The sequence below is a fragment of the Biomphalaria glabrata genome, chromosome 13, assembly GCF_947242115.1.
Source record: "Biomphalaria glabrata chromosome 13, xgBioGlab47.1, whole genome shotgun sequence".
Taxonomy (NCBI): Eukaryota; Metazoa; Mollusca; class Gastropoda; family Planorbidae; genus Biomphalaria; species Biomphalaria glabrata.
This window is the reverse complement of record NC_074723.1, coordinates 4,053,891-4,072,013: the sequence shown is the minus strand read 5'-3', so window position 1 is coordinate 4,072,013 and position 18,123 is coordinate 4,053,891. Positions and strand designations below refer to the sequence as shown.

At 38.1% G+C, this 18,123-nt stretch overlaps 1 protein-coding gene and 1 long non-coding RNA gene across 2 annotated transcripts in view; both read left to right on the top strand.

Moving 5' to 3' along the window:
- The window catches only part of LOC129922392 (matrilysin-like), a 31,688-nt gene extending 28,585 nt beyond the window's left edge, over positions 1 to 3,103 (top strand). The window contains exons 9-10 of the mRNA XM_056008299.1: positions 2,052 to 2,222; positions 3,042 to 3,103. Of these exons, the coding sequence (XP_055864274.1) occupies positions 2,052 to 2,222; positions 3,042 to 3,103 (233 nt within the window). The remainder of the gene's footprint in view (positions 1 to 2,051; positions 2,223 to 3,041) is intronic.
- A 4,748-nt stretch (positions 3,104 to 7,851) lies between these two features.
- Positions 7,852 to 11,861, top strand: LOC129922265 (uncharacterized). The gene is made up of 3 exons (XR_008774236.1): positions 7,852 to 7,984; positions 10,024 to 10,172; positions 11,439 to 11,861. It is a non-coding gene; the product is annotated as an uncharacterized LOC129922265 (long non-coding RNA).
- The last annotated feature ends 6,262 nt before the right edge of the window (positions 11,862 to 18,123 follow it).

Here is an 18,123-nt window from a genome sequence, read left to right as displayed (position 1 = left end):
AGGATTAACTTATGCACACATTATATGTTAGTGTGAAGAATAAAATTAATAGGATGTAAAAATTAAAGTCACAACATGCTTAAATGAAATCTATTACCGTAGACCCCCGTGGACATCTCATAGACCCCCAATTTGTTTTTTCACTTTCGTAGACCCCTTGGAAGTCTTCGTAGACCCCTGGGGGTCTATATAGACCACTTTGGGAATCACTGGTCTAAACTATTTTCACTATCTTTTCTAGTTTACGAGATCTAAACAGTACGGACGGACGGACATTCCAAAAATTATTAACACCAATATTAAATTTCTAGCCTTTTGCTAGTGTTGGTTCTTCTTGCTGGCCTGTAGTTATTGTAAGGCAATATATTTCCCGTGGCTACGCAGACCCCAGCTGTGACCTACATATTTTGCCCCACCCAGGGCAAGCATAACCATTGTTAATTATTTTGTTTGGTATCGACCAAGGGAAAGAAATTGTACCTGATAAGTGATAAGACCATAGCGCATTGAGAAAGCTAAAAGCATAACATTGCTAATAAGCTTTTAATTATAGTTTGTTTGGCGGCCATCTTGGATTGTTTCCATGACAACCAGTAAAGTTATAAAGTCAAAAACTATATTTTTTCAATTGTTTAATTAAGTACTCTTAAGATAATATAAAATATTTAGTCTTAATAAAGAACTTTTTTTTTTCTTTCTTTCCGACTCGTATGTCCCCTTAAGCAAAAACATGTGCTAAAAATTTCTAATCACGCAGATTTATTGTTAGTCTCACAGTCGTACAGACATGACGTGGAAACGAGCGAATGGTCTAAACTGCCCACAGGTTTTTCATTTCAATTTATTGGATTCTTACCAGAGCATGATGGGAACTCTAAGCCTGCTCGGTAGGTGCTGTTAGCCCTCCCTGGTGGGCCAAGGAGTCAGAAATGGTGTCGCCAGCACAGCTATTTGACTCGGTACCCACTGCATTATTACCGGTGTGCCATAGCGTTGGTTTATGACGAAAAATCGATAGCAATAATCTTACCACAAGGAAGATTCAGAGTGAGTTTTTATAAGCGTTGTAACAAGAGTTGTTTGTTATTTCATCGTCTATGTAATGCGTAGTGTGTACAAATTTAAATGTGTGTGTAGATGTTTGCTTCGACTGGCAAGTATTTTATATGAAAAATGTTGCTATAAAATGTGTGTCTCCATTTCGCTGATCACTGATTTCCATGACGCTGCGATACATCAATTAGATTAAACCTGACCATACTATCACGCCTGAGTGCACATCAAGTCCAGTAAACTGGTTAAGTAGGTCAGAAAAGAAAGTGTATATTAAGTCCTGGCCATATGACACCCTCGTTAAAGCCAATAATAGAATATGCATCCTCTGTTTGGGACCCCTCAACTCATGAAAACATTAAGAAACTAGAACACACACAAAATAGATCAGTGATATTTATAACAAACGAATATTCACATTTAAGTCACTGGTTAACAAGCATTACTAGATGCATGACGCATAGGACGTAATCATCTTCTTTTTTGAAGTAACGTCTGTATTATATAAGATAAGATAACTGTCGCACATAGAAACAGGTGTCCTTAATATCATCTGCCCAAGGTCTGAAAGGGATACTTTACTTTCTATCTAGTTCCCGAATACTATTGAAATTTAGCAGTCAACAAAGACTACCGTCAACAAAGACTGACGTCAGCAAAGACTAACGTCAACAATGACTGACGTCAACAAAGACTGACGTCAACAAAGACTAACGTCAACAAAGACTAACGTCAACAAAGACTGACGTCAACAAAGACTGACGTCAACAAAGACTAACGTCAACAAAGACTGACGTCAACAAAGACTAACGTCAACAAAGACTAACGTCATCTTCACTTCCTGACGTCCTCCTCTAATACGTCATCGCATCCATCAGGGCACCGAGTTGCACCAAGCAAATAACGAATTCATAAAGGGTTGCAATTTGGTAGTGACACTCATAGTCTTCGTCACTAAGTTGGATAACAATTTCATTCAAGACACACTTTTGCTTTAGTTTCAGATCAACAAGGTTACATCTTCAGTGGTCAGAAGGTTTATCGTGTTACAGAGGAGGGGATAGTTCCTGGCTACCCAGTGCACGTTGGTCACGAGTTTCCTGGTGTGCCTGTGCAAGCAGATGTGATCTTCCACATCCGCGACTTTAGGAGGACCTACTTTTTTAAAGGTAAATCAGTCTGCAACCAATCATTGTTGTTGTTTTTTTCCCTTAAGTTTCTTTAGTAATGACGATTATTACGTCCTAGTCCATAGGTTTGTTTTTCTTTGCTTGCATCATCTTCTTATGTCTGGAACTGTTCCTTGAAGGAAGGTCGTTTCGACTTTTTAGAACATCAGTCGCTATAATATAATTCTGTCTCTAATCTCTTCATTTGCGATGCGGTCTTTGTATGTGATACCTAGAATCTTTCTGTAGCATCTCTATTCCATTGCTAGGATACTCCTCTCTAGTTCTGCAGTCAGCGTCCAAGATTCGCGGGCATATAAGAAAGTGGCCGTGACCAGGGAGCGCATCAGTCTGATTTTAGTGTCTAGGCTCATGCTTTTTTCTTTCCTTATTGTGGGTTGCCTCAGTCAGCAAGGAAAACCAACGACTTGGCAGGTTCTAAGTCACTGATTAACATGCATGACCATATTGACACATGAAACGCGTAGGATACTCCTTCTTCCCTAGTACTATTAGAGCATGGAATGGGTTGCCTGAGCTAGCCAGGAAAACCAGTGACTTGGCAGAATTTAAGTCATTGGTTAATATGCATGACTAAATGCATGACGCGTAGGACGTAATCATCTTCTTTTTTGAAGTAACGTCTGTATTATATAAGATAAGATAAGATTAAGACGCAACTATCTTGTTCTTTAAAGTAACGTCTTTAATTCATAAGAAGAATCTTTTTTTTTTTTTGTTATTATTTAACATTAATAAGAACTAATACAATTACTATTATTCTTTTTTTCCTGTGTTGCAAAATATGCGTATGTTCAGAAAATGGGGTAGTATTACCGATCTACTGGATTGAGCTTAGATTTATGCCAAGCATGGCTTGAGGCTGTGAGTCTCGTAGTCTCAAGATTTGAAGCAAAAGGAGTGGCCAGGGTGAAGGAGCGCCGAACCAACAAAAAGCTGAGAGAAGAAGCAGGCTATCTGCAACTGACCTAACCCACCCGCCCATGCCACGAATTCGGGTGGCTTTTTAAAGCGAGGATTGGACTTTACAGTCACCTTCGAGTCCATAGGAAATGAGAAATGTGCTCATCTTCGATCACGAAGGAGGGGCTATATATGTCAAGCATGTAGAATGTTTCCTTCACATTTTTTAAAATTTTGACACGAAAATAAAAGTAGAGTGTGAAAATGGGTTTACCCGTTCATCCGACATATTCATATTTTGTGAAAATACTGTGAAAGCGGGGTTACCCGATTTATTAAAAAGTTCCGTTCTTTAATAAAGATACAATTAGGTGCTTAAAATCTATTTTTATGACCCTCTAATTGTCGGAGGGACATTAAGCATCCACTAGGGTCTCGGCCATGATCTAAGGAACATTTATTCCAAGTTTTTTCAAGATTGGTCAAACGGGTTTGATTTTTATTCGGGACATACATACATACTCCTTATTTTCAATTATATATATTAGATAATGAATTGTAACTTTTGCAACATCTTGTTGTGGATCTTCTGCGTGGAAGCCTAAATTTCTGTAACAAAGAGTTACATTTATATTTATTTTTAAGGTTTTTAAAGGGGTATCCATATTTGTCACTTCAACAACGTTTTTATCCAATAACAAATGAAACTGGGTTATGTCCCCAAGATGTCGTTAGTATTTGGCATTCTTGGCCGAAGTTGAAAGTTGAATAACTAACTATTGAGCTTAGCCCCATTAACTCCATTTAGCACATTAAAACTGACTTTGGTAGCTAAAGTGTTTCCTTGAACTTACTAAAGAGCCTACCTGGCAGGTGAACAAACGTCACTAATTTCTTTCATAGGTACAAGCTATTTTCAACCCAACTCACCATTTATGTTTATCTATTTAACAGCTGGTTGTGTTTTTTTTTAGTACAATTGTAAGTTGTTTTTTTCTAAGTTTCTAAAAAGACTTAAAATCGGTGAATTTGTGACCTTGTTCATACTTTAAAATTATTCAGTGAGATTTTTTTTTCTTCTCAAATCTAAAACAGTACCATGAGTAGGTCTATACAAAAATAAAAACACTATTGAAGAAATGTGTTTTTTTTCTGCTGATTTCGAAAAAAAAAACAAGCAATTATTGACTTTTTTGAAAAGCAATATTTCTGACATTTAATTATCGGCATCAGTGTTGCATTCGGGTAACTTTAACATTCGCAGGCGCTCAGAGTCTCAATCCTAGGCAGGACCTTAACAAACTAAAATGTTGACAATTAAAAAAAAATATGCATATTGAGTATATAAAATGAGGAAAATGTAAATCTTATCTTATAAAATACAGACGTTACTTCAAAAAAAAAATGATTAGGTCCAACGCGTGTCCCTAGGTCAATCTAGTCATGCATGTTAATCAATGACTTAAACTCTGCCAAATAATTGGTTTTCCTGGCTGACTCAGGCAACCTATTCCATACTCTAATAGTACTAGAGAAGAAGGAGCAATTGTACAAATATATGGTACAAGGATTTTATCTTTGTATCTTTCTGAGTATTTGATTAGGTTTTGTATTTGCATTTGAATACTGTGGTTCCGTGCTTTAGTATAGGCCTAATTGCTACTTTCTTTTTAAGTCTTCTCTATCATGAAGGCTTTCTAAATTTAATTAATGTTATAGATGGTGCTAATTAAATATACTAGTGTTCTATTTCTTTCATAAAAAAATATGTTTATGCAGATACTTATTTACAGAAATAATTGATTTAGAAAGCATTTAAAAGAGCCTAGAGGACTTCATAATTAATCATGCTCAAAGCCTTCTTAAATCCGGCCCTGATAGAAATTACTTTTTCATATTACTTTTTGATAGATCTGATTGATTAGTTTCTTAAAGATAACGGCCTTTAAAAAATTCATGATATTGGTTTTGCATAGATAAAACATTCAAACCTAATGTAAATGTATAAATTTCCTTATAGGATCATACATTTTACCAAAAGCTAGTGATTATTATTGGTTGACCTCCTTGCTAAAACCGGCACTGTTGTCAACTTGTTTTACTCTGCTTCCTTCTCCGTGTGTGTGTCTGTGTTTTGTTTGTCGTTGTGGTGCTTTATAAAAACAACAAGCAAGATATCAAATATGCTTTTTTTTAAAGAACAAAACTTAGCAGAGTGAAAGAACTCCACATGTAGAATTTCCCTTATATGATATGAAAAATAATTAAATAGCAAAAACTAATTCACTAATTGGTTAATTTTTTAAAATTGATTTATGTTTTGTTAGATTATTTAAAGTTTCAACTTGAGAGAATGGGTGTAGGAGAATAAACATGCTCAATTATCGAATGGGACAAAAACCTACATATTTAGCCACATCTGTGAATACTGAAGGACTAACTTCCCTTGTTGGTATCAAACAAAGTTATTAATTCCAAGTAATAATTAAATTATCTTTTTTTTAAATTAATTTATGTCTTGTCTATGCCAAAACTTTTTTACCAGACAGACAGACAAAATAAGTTTATTAAAAAGAAACATACAATTGAAGAGGTTCCGTTTCGCAATCGATAATAGGCGATTTTCATCTATTGCTTTTTCTTAGTGTATCCGGTAAGCACTGTAAAAATCAATTTTTTAATCTCTTGAAGCATAATTTAGTTCCAAAGCTTAAATCAACTAACTCTGTCTGTCTCGTAAAAAGTGTGCACACGCTATTTCTCCCACACCCATTCTCGGTTCAAGCTGAAGCTTCGCACCAATTATTCATTGTCATAGACAAGACACGAATCAATAACAAAAAAAAGAAACCAATTAGTAATTAATAATTCAGTGGTCACATATATGGCTAAATTTGTTGGGTTTAGTCCCCTGAATTTTATTGTCGACGCTATTTTTCTTGGTTTTGATTATTTCGTTGAGTGCAGTTATCTTTATCTAACGTGGGAAGCGTGGTCGAGAGGTCGTGTTTACTGAGCGCCTAAAGGCAGCACGGAGAACCAACTCCTAGATACCCCCCCCCCCCCCCCACTGGTTCACAAATGAGATTGGACCAAAAGCGCTCTGAGGTTCGACACCCGACTCGGGCAGAGTTGTGTTTACTGAGCACCTAAAGGCAGCACGGAAAACCAACTCCTAGATACCCCCTCTGGTCCACAAATGAGATTGGACCAAAGCGCTCTGAGCATGCTATAAGCATGAAAGTAGCGCTATATAAAAGCTATAATAATATAATATTAATAACGTCCATTAATTTGATAAGAATGAAAATTCCCAACGACAGGAAGACCTATCTGAATTCACAGCAATGTGACCATGCAAGGGAGCCTACTCAGCGAGAGGGCATTAGAAAAGTGTCTCTTCTATAGATAAAATAGTATAATTCTAGTAGTTAACAACTTGGCAATCTCCCCACATCTCAAACAAAACAAAAATAAGAATCTTTAACTCTAATGTCAAGGCTGTCCTACTGTATGGTTCTGAAACATGGAGAACAACTGAAGCAACAACAAAAAACAGTACAGACCTTCATCAACAGATGTCTGAGAAATATCTTAAGAATACACTGTTGTAACAAAATAGAAAACACCAAACTGTGGGAAATGGGTGGACATGGGAAATGTAGAGTTGTAAATCTTAGAGAGAAAGTGGAGATATATTAGCAGCACCATAAAAAAAACTGCCAACAACAGAGTTAAACAGCCTTTAGAGTGGAAACACACACGCACGCACTGCTCAAGACGCAGAGGAAGACCAAAAAAGAACCTGGCGACGCTGTGTACTAGATGAAGCCGAGAGGACAGAAAAGAGCTGGGAAGCGATTTAAAAAAAAAAAACTAGCAAAAGACCGCGGAGAGTGACATGTTTTTACCGAGGCCATATGTTTATAAGGTGATTGTGAGTTGACAGCTTTTTCAAGAGCATTCTTTCCAAAACAAAAACTCTGCCTTTCAGCATAGTAAATAGACGTATACACACCTAGTTAGCCCAGTTGATAATCTATAGTATTAAAATGCACCTGCTCTGAACTAGACTGTACTAATTAACAAACTGCCACGTTTCACCTGGAAATATAGTGGCAGTTAAATTCGTCTAAAAATGCATTTTATTTTTTAAAATCTACAATTGAAATATTGGGTATGGATTTTTTTTTTTTGGGGGGGGGGGGGCGGGGGGGGGGTAAAGTTTTTTTTTTTTTTAACGATCGGGGAAAGGGTCGCTTGAGTTACATCTTACTTTTATTTATTACATGGCTTATATCAGCTTACACTTTGCACAATTATTCATTGGCATATCAAGACATGAATGAATATAAAAAAAAACAACAATTAGACAATTAATTACTGGTAATTATTTTGATTGATACAAATAAAAGAAATTAATACTTCAGTGATAACAGATATGGCTAATATTGTTGGGTTTTGTTCATTTAAATTATTGTTTTCGCTATTTATCTCTCAAACATTCTCCGAACAAGTTGATACTTATAACATTTTTTTATATCGAATAAGGGAAATAACAAGTACATTATTGAGATATAGTTTTTAATGGCGGAGTTCTTTCTCTTTAGATAAGCTTTGTTTTTTTTTTTAAAGGATTTTTTTAAAGCTTGTTTTTTGTTCACGGATGCTTCATCTTCAATGTGTCTTTATGAACAGCTAGCACACTATGGCGCTACACTAACTCCACTCTAGACCTGGGCTACCCACGAAACTCAAAGACGACGTTTGTGGAAACGCCTCTGGCAGCCTTGTCAACATACGATGCCAGAGGAAAAATTTTAGTTCTCTTCTTCGGGGTAACGTAAGATGTGTAACTTAATTAGATCTTTCTTTTAGACAGACACCTACTAGTCCATGTTTGTGTATTTCTGAACTTATGAGGCTTAAGGCAGTAAATCCCTTGGAAGGGCGAATGACCCACATTTGCATAAAGCTTATATCAACTCACACTGTTAGTCTGGCAAAAAGATTGTACACATTATTTCTCCCTCAACCATTCTCGGATAATGTTAAAACGTTGCAAAGTTATTCATTGACATAGACAAGACATAAATCAATAAAGAAATTAACCAATGGAACTCATTCACCAATCGTAAACAAACAACATTTAGGCACGTGATTCTCTATATCTTCTATACAACTTATGTAATACATAAAGGCTGTCACGTGATACGTATTTTTCATTGTTTTATCAATATTATGACGTGGCTAAATGTGTTTATTTACGATTGGTGAATGAGGTCCATTAGTCATCTAATGACTGGTAATTAATTGTTTTGTGCAATACCAACAAGGGAAATTAATCCTCAAGTATTCACACATATGACTAAATATGTAGGGTTTGGTTCCTTTAGATAATTGTACTCTCTATTTATCTAACATGCATTCTCGGATCAAGTTGAAACTTTAAACAAGTATTTATTGTACCTAACAAAACAGGAATTAACAAGTAAAATTAACCAGTTAGTTAAATAAGTATTGGTAATAGATTATTTTGCTTGATTTCGAATAAGGACAATGACTTCTGCATTGTTGAGAGATATAGTTGTACGTGCGGAGTTATTCCCCTTAGATAAGCTTTTTTTTTCTTCATAAAAGAACTTGGCTTAGCTTCCAAACCGAAGGGTCGAATCCCGGTGAAGACTGGGATTTTAAATCTCTGGATTTTTAGGAGCTTGGGAAGTAAAGTGGTTAGTCTGTCATATGACAATCTTGACTATGGAAAAAAATGTCTCCAAAGGTCGTAAGGTCTAAATGGGGTACCTTTGAGTAAGTGTTTCAATGCTCTTTACATACTTAGGGAACTCCTCCCACCTTGATCTCGTTGTATCCATTGTGCCGCCACTGTACTTTAAATTATATAAGGCTTGTCGTCGAGTCCGAAGATTAGTGAGGAGTGCAGTATTTCCCGTGGCTGCGCAGCCCAAGCTGTGACCTACATATTTTGCCACACATATCTAGGTAGTATAGTGTCAAATAATATGACGCCTCACTTTCAAGGGCAGTTGATAACCGTCTGGCCACGGCCAGTAGCACTTTTGGACGCCTTCGGGTAAGAGTTTGGCGGAACAAATCGCTCCGCCTGTCTACAAAAATCAATGTCTACCAGGCGGTAGTTCTCTTAACCCTTCTATATGGCTCTAAGACATGGACACTATACAGAAAACAACTAAGACTTTGTGAGCGCTTCCACCAAAGATGCTTGCGCTTCATCGTGGACTTACGGTGGCAAGACCGCAATACTAACAGTGATGTCCTTGCGAACGCCGGTATGGACAGTATAGAGAGACTTCTTACGGTCCGACAGTTACGCTGGGCAGGGCACGTACCCGTATGGGAGACGAACGTATGCCAAAGGCAGTCTTTTTTTGGTGACGTAACAAAGGCGCCCCACGGAAACGCAATGTTAAGACCATAATACTATTTTGTTTGCTTGCTTCAGTACACAGGTAAAGTTCCCCTTTCAGACCATGCGGTCTATAGGGTAGATGATGTTAAAGTCATCTGTTTCTGTGGCCCACGGTTAACGAGAAGGGTGTCATGTGGCCAGCACAACGACCAACGGCCTTTACTTTCCCCAACTGAATTCAGGTACCCATTTGAGCTGGGTGGACTAAAAATTCCGAAATTCAAAATCCATGTCTTCACCGAGATTTGAACCCAGGGCCCCAGGTTCGGAAGCCTAGCGCTTAACCACTCAGGCACTGCACCCTCTTCTATGATTATAAATATTTATAAATATCATAAATATGAATTATTCATGTTTTAATACAAAAACAAAAGGTCGTTCTTTATTCTAATAACTCCATTTTTGTAAATATTTTTTTTTTTACAGAAAACTTTAACATGGCGATGGAATCCTGTTTCTGAAATGATGAATGGAAATTATAATTTAATATCAATCCACTGGCGTCATGTACCCCCTCAGTTCGACGCTGTTGTTTATTGGTGGGACAATTACATTTATTTCTTTAAAAAGAGCAAGTAAGCAGAATGAAATATTAACTAGTTGATCACAATGGTGACGATACCCACAAATAATAAACGAATGAAATTATCCATATCTCCTGCTTTAAACTTACCAACAACTGACCTGTATAATCTCTCTCTCTCTCTCTCTCTCTGTGTAGTCCTACGTTTGTTTTGTGTTACCAACTCATTGGTAAATAAATAAATATAGTTAATAGCATGCTCAGAGCGTTATGGTCCGTATTTGGACCAGTGGGGAGGAAGGGGTATCTGGGAGAAGGTTTTCCGTGCTATTTATAGGCGCTCAGTAAACACAGCTGTGCTCAAGTCGGATGTCGAACCTCGAGCCCCCTTCAAAGTTAGCCAAGCCAAGCCATGTCAAGCGTACATGGCCTCTCGGCCAAGCAGAAAGATGGTCAGTTTTTTTTTTTTTAAATAATGGGCAGGTCTTCATATTTTCATGGTTGTTCAATAGAAACATTAACCAGAAATTTTGTTAGTTTCCCATTCATATCGTGTATTTTTTTTTTCAATATTTTTTTTGCTTGTTTCTGATAAACACACAGTGGACAAAAGACTGAGCAATGTTGAGTACCCTTCTACTTTGTATGCACAAACTTCAGACTATACCTATAAGACAGCGGTTCTCAACCTTTTAAGTTCGGTGACCCCTTTTTACAATCCCCCACTCTGCCGCGACCCCTTACACACACACACACATCCAGCAATAGAAGAGTAGACAATAATAATCCATGTTTTCGATGGTCTTAGGGGGTCGCGACCCACAGGTTGAGAACCCCTGCAATAAGAGTATGAAATACAAATCTGTCCTTGTCTTAGAAAATGTTACCAAGCGCTAAATCTCTTTGATATAAAGTCCAGTAGGGAATCGGCGGCGTAGGGGGCTATTATCCCGTCTGATCGCTGCTTTGTAGTGTGTTGCTGCTAGGTGGTGGTGTCGTTTCCGGGGTCATTGGTTCGGGCCTCGGTCGGCGCAGTCCCCTGTGTTCGTCACATTTTATTCACTACTTTCTCCAATTTTAAAACTTGGTCACTGGCGCTGCTTTTCTGTGTTGAACAAAATGTAATTGAGATGCCCAGGCCGGCGACAGGAGTGTTAGCTTTTAAGTGAAATTAACCTAATGGATGAAACAAATAACTAAAAAATTGTGTCACTAATGGTATCCCCCCCCCCTTTTTTTTTTTCCTGAACTTAACCTACGCACCCTGAAAAGTTTGAATATTATTAGCAATATGTTTACTTTATCCTAATTTCCACAGGTACTATAAAGTGAATTTCTACACTAGAGAGCTACTTGCCAACTATCCGAAACCAACAGCCCCTTCATGGTTCAAAGGTGAATGCGGAGTAGCTCCGAAATAAAGTCATTTCATTGATGAACACCTATGTGTTACTATAATTTTTTGCAAGCTTTTTACATCAGCTCACTCTGTCTGTTTGTCTGTCTGGTAAGAGTTTGAACACGTTATTTTTCCCACACCCATACTTAAAAAGGAAACTAAACCTCCAGTAGTCATAGACATGGCTAAATATGTGTGGGTTTTGTCCCTTTAGATTATTGTATACATTATTTCTACCACATCCATTCTCGGATCAAGTTGAAACGTTACACAATTATTTATTGTACTCAACAAAACATGAATGAATTAAAAATCAAACAATTAGCTAACTAATTATTTTGTTTGCGATCGAAAAGGGGAAATAACTTCTACATTACTGTGAGATTGAGGAGTTATTCCCCTTTAGGCCTTTGATATGCTTTATTTTTTTAAAGTATTTTTATATTTTGCTTGTTTATGTAATGTATTAAGATACTTCACATTTGTTTTGTAGAAAAAAAACAAAGTGTTGTCATCACATTAACTTGCCGTCATTTTGATATTGTGTGCTTGTTGCTTGATAAGAACTTGAATGAAAATATGTACCTATATAAACTTTAATGATGTACACCCTTGACCATTTATAATATCATTCATAAACAATAAGTTTAGGCTACCTCGCCCGGGATGCGATGTGTTCCATCTCTCTCTGTAGCCCTCTAAAGGAAAAGCCTTTGAGAGAACAAGGGCTATGCTGTCGTGATTAGCCTGAGCATCATGCTAGCAGTGCGGCCGATTGATACATATTGGGCCCCACGCAGCCCAATTAACATTAAGCATATCACTATAAGTCATGGCTTTTGTCACAGGCTTTTAAAGATGTGCGAATTAAAGGATTGACATAATTATTATATCGTACGATTGACGTAAATTTAATTAAACCACTGACGCCTGTTACTAATTGATAAACGGTTGTAAAAATTGGCCCTCCCCCAATTCGTAAGGCCGGCCCTGTCTGCAAGAGAGCTCTACAGCTATCGCCCCATCCACAAAACATTCTTATAAGGGGAGACTTTTTTACAAAGCTTATACCAACCCACTCTGTCTGTCAGGTACAAAGCTTATACCAAACCACTCTGTCTGGTACAAAGCTTATACCAACCCACTCTGTCTGTCTGGTACAAAGCTTTTACCAACCCACTCTATCTGTCTGGTACAAAGCTTATACCAACCCACTCTGTCTGTCTGGTACAAAGCTTTTACAACCCACTCTGTCTGTCTGGTACAAAGCTTATACCAACCCACTCTGTCTGTCTGTCTGGTACACATCTTGTACACGTTATTTCTTCCACTTTCCAGTCTCGGATCAAGTTGAAATTTTGCGTAAGTATTCCTTGTCCATGACAGCACATAATGAATCAAAAAAAAAAAATTTATATAGAAAAGGGGTGATAATTGTTGCAGTATTGAACAATATGGTAGTAATTGTAAGGTTCTTTCCCTTATATCCCTTACTTTAAACTCCTAAACCTCGACTAGCGTTTTGTAACTTTGATTTTTCATTTGAACTAGAAGTAAAATCGTAACTCGTCAATCGCAACTCCAGCATTGCCTTTGGACCCTGGCAATATTAACTCTTGGCAATGGTGTGAGGTTTCATAGCTCTGGCAATTCATAGAACCACCAAATAAAAGGCTTCAAGGGCTGCTATGTTTTAATTTTGCTACTTGTCACCTGAGTCAAGTCTGGTTTGTTCGGCCTCATACATATGGCAGAGAGAACTTCATTCCAACTGACGCATTTGGCTCCCCCACTCTTTAGTTTATTTTATTGAAGCTTGACGATCGTGTCAAAATTTGTGTGGTAATTATGTCATCTAAATTATGTCCCTTTATTACACTTATAGGAATATCTCTATATACCAAGCATGGTACAAATATGCTTATTACAACACGTTAAAAACCTATATTAAAAACGTTCGATAAAAGATAGTCCAAAAGAGGGTAATATTACATGACAAATAGAATTAGGGATTAAGTGCAGTTAAGAATTTATTTGAATTCCTGTTATTAAAGATACACGATTAAAAAGATCAGTAGTAAAAAAATAATAATAATAACTCCCTGATTACGTCACAATTAGTGTCAACTACAAATCTATAAAGCATAATACTCTTCTTCTCTTACTTCCCAGATACTTACACAAAGATCTTTGTAACACACAGACCACACATAAACATTTTAATGACTTCAAAAAATAAATGACATAAGATACAATAGATATTTTTTATCTACTGGTGATAAATTAAATGCAATAAAAAAAATGATAAATAAAAATATTGCTTATTTGTTTTCTTTATGATACATCGTCCACTGTCCATATGCTGTTTTGTTTTGTTTAAGTTACAATTTAAATATAGGCAAAGATAAAAATATAGCCTACTGGTCAGCAAGTCGATGTATATTCACTCATTAAGTATTATGCTATCTATATTGACGGCCTATATATCGCAAGGTCTGAAAGGGGAACTTTACTTTACTTTACAATATTGACGGCTGGCGGGTGTCAGTAGTTGTAAATGCCTCAGAGCTGTTGTCTCCGGTGGGAATTAAAAGCCTGGCCCTAGCTGCTGGCCCGAGTTGCACGGTCCGCGCGGGGCTCTGGCAGGGCTCGGGGAAGTATGGGAGGACCCGTCGTGGCCCTTGACGCCGGGGCCGGACTGGTGTGCTCCCTGGTCGTGGCCGCTTGCGAGTCTTGGACGCTGACTGCAAACCTAGCGAGGAGGATCCTAGCAATGGAATCGAGATGCTACAGAGAGATCCTAGGTACCACATCACAGGCGAAGAGATTGGAGACGGGGATGCTGGAGCGGTTGGACCCCACGATTACCTGCTGACTATTGTAAAAAAAAACAAAAACCGGTAATTAAAACTCTATGGCCATATTACAAGGTCTTTGGGACCTCCCTTCAGGTAACAATATCAGGGAAAAGAAGAAGAGGCAGACATAGAAAGCTATGGGAAGACAGCATAAAATAATGGACGGGCCTGCCATTGAAAGAGGTTCTATCCAAGGCAAAATAAGACATAGGCATGGAGAAAGACGGTTGACAAATCTTGTGTGGTGCCCCAACGGTCCAACAGACTAAGGGATAGGTGAAGGCGAATGTGATAGTGACAAAAAAGAAGTCTGAGAATTTTCTAGTTAACGAATTACAGGGCTGCACAAGTTGTGATTTCAAGATCAAACAAACTTTTATAATCTGATCCCAAAATCTGCTGATCCCAGACTATATGTCTATCAGATCCCCGACTATATGTCTATCAGATCCCCGACTATATGTCTATCAGATTCCAGACTATATGTCTATCAGATTCCAGACTATATGTCTATCAGATCCCAGACTATATGTCTATCAGATCCCAGACTATATGTCTATCAGATCCCAGACTATATGTATATCAGATCCCCGACTATATGTCTATCAGATCCCCGACTATATGTCTATCAGATCCCAGACTATATGTCTATCAGATCCCCGACTATATGTCTATCAGATCCCAGACTATATGTCTATCAGATCCCAGACTATATGTCTATCAGATTCCAGACAATATGTCTATCATATCCCCGACTATATGTCTATCAGATCCCCGACTATATGTTTATCAGATCCCAGACTATATGTCTATCAGATCCCAGACTATATGTCTATCAGATCCCCGACTATATGTCTATCAGATCCCAGACTACATGTCTATCAGATCCCAGACTATATGTCTATCAGATCCCCGACTATATGTCTATCTGATTCCAGACTATATGTCTATCAGATCCCAGACTATATGTCTATCAGATCCCCGACTATATGTCTATCAGATCCCAGACTACATGTCAGATCCCATACTATATGTCTATCAGATCCCAGACTATATGTCTATCAGATCCTAGACTATATGTCTATCAGATCCCAGACTATATGTCTATCAGATCCCAGACTATATGTCTATCAGATCCCCGACTATATGTCTATCAGATCCCAAACTATATGTCTATCAGATCCCAAACTATATGTCTATCAGATCCCAGACTATATGTCTATCAGATCCCAGACTATATGTCTGTCAGATCCCAGACTATATGTCTATCAGATCCCCGACTATATGTCTATCAGATCCCAGACTATATGTCTATCAGATTCCAGACTATATGTCTATCAGATCCCTGACTATATGTCTATCAGATCCAAGACTATATGTCTATCAGATCCCCGACTATATGTCTATCAGATCCCAGACTATATGTCTATCAGATTCCAGACTATATGTCTATCAGATCCCAGACTATATGTCTATCAGTTATCGTCCCTTCTGACTCAACAGATGTATGTATACGGGGACAAATGCTATGTGGGCAACAACATACCAACAGCCCCCATGAGAGGAGAGGGGGGCATCAGCTAGCTAGTGCCCGTGCTTCTTTTAGGTGCTTTCCCCCCCCCCCCACCAACCATGATAGGTATCAAAGCGGTTTATGCCAGTCAGCCTTACAGCTCACATTATTGTGAAAAAAAAGATCACATTATTATCTATAATCTTTCGTTTCGATATGCAGAAAAAGTCACAAAAATAGAATAGATCTAAAACAGCATTCCTTATTAGGCTATATAGGTGCAGAGCTCTGTAATATGTTTAAAACTTTACGAACTATATTTACATATTTACAACATAAATTTTGAATAGCTTTTTCTCTAAATAATGTAATCGAAATGACTGGCTGTAGACTAATCTAGGCATTGTTAAAATTGCATAGCGTGTGTGAGTGTGTTACTATAGGCCTATACTTCTAATTGGTGGGTCAGAGGAAACGAGAGGGCGGTTTGGCGAAGCTAGGTACGCTTCCAGACTCACCAGAAGAGCCGCAAACATACGAGAGTGCGAAGGTTAGGATTTGTGAATGGATCAAGTTGTCAATGAAAGGTTTAATGGTGTAACTTTGTAGCATGCGAAAGTCGTGTAATGCTGGGTTCTTGCTTCCTGAAGTACTCTAGACACGTGACAAGACAAACACTATACGACTGACTCAAGTCCGTTCAGCAGACATGAAGTTTATTTTACTATAATAATGTTACGATCTCTCTTCCTACTCAGGCCTTCTGTAAACACTGCTAAACACAACACAACACATCAAGAACTTGACAACAAGAGCTCCACAATATCGGGTACTTTAATAATGAGTGAATAAGTAGGTAACAGCCAATACTAGACAATTGGCATCAAACACATCAACAACTAAAATGTCACTCTGTACATCACCGTACAAAACTCTACTGTCTCTCTTTCTGGACTTGTACATCAACACATGAGGACTCGACCAGGACCGACTTCATAGCCGACTAACAGTCCCGGTCTCGACGCTCTCCGGTCTTGAACTGCCGCTTTCCTACACACTGTCACTCGTACACGCAGGCTTTCGATCACATGACCATAACATTGGTCACATTTGCGTGTAATCGTAGTACTGTCCCTTGTCCATGGCCCCGCTGACCTGAGTGTTTCACGTGTGTGTCAGCTGAGCCAATAGTTAACCCTTTTGCGCCGCCAATAGGGTCATAACAATATACTGCACTCCTTGTTAGTGCTACAAGTCAAGAAATAATAACAATCCTATCCGCATAACAGCGGTATCAAAAGTATGCCCATGTATGTCAGTTACAAATCACGTCCGCATCTCAGCGGGTAACAATTTGTAGAAATATAAATCAACTAATACATGTCTTAAAAGACCACTGGCAACAACTGCCCACAAGTTACTTTCTAACTGAAATTACTACAGACTTTTCTAAGTCGTTACTGTCCATCCCGGACTAAAATATACTTGACCACTCGGTCCAAAGAATAACACTTGACTTCTAACTTGACTTCACTTGTCTGCTTGACTTGACTGACTGACCTCTAAGTCTAACTTAATTCATTCTACCTCCTGTTTTCTACATCAGGAATTCCACGTGTCTTTTAAACTATTAACATGACGTGAACTTTAGATCATGCAATGTCAACTAAGACTGTGACACAAGTCCAAGTGGTACGAAAGCTGGGACCATTGTAGCATGGGACAGGAAGTCTGGAAAGTTCTCAAACGCCCATCTAAAAAAGCCAGAAAATTCCATTGAGTGTTATTTCGTCCCATTGGCGAATTAAATGCCCGTCGTCCGAACCGACATTAACATCAGCATACATTTATTAGATTCAGAGGCGTTGCCTCGGAGTCGTATTTGTGTCGGAAGGAAACTATTTCACGACTGGAGGCGTGCAGTTTTGATCGTATTTTTAAAACTTGCATATTACACAATTTGAAGATGTTCTGCAATCCACGGCCTCCATCCTTCCTGGGCAGGTGGAGGACTTGGGGGTGTAAACATCGAAATTTGGTTAGTAATTTTCTCGTGAGCCTAAACATCGAAATTTGGTTAGTAATTTTCTCGTGAGCCTAAACATCGAAATTTGGTTAGTAATTTTCTCGTGAGCCTAAACATCGAAATTTGGTTAGTAATTTTCTCGTGAGACTGTTAATGTCATGTAGGTCGGTGTCAGTCCATTTGATGACACCAAACGTGTAAAGGAGC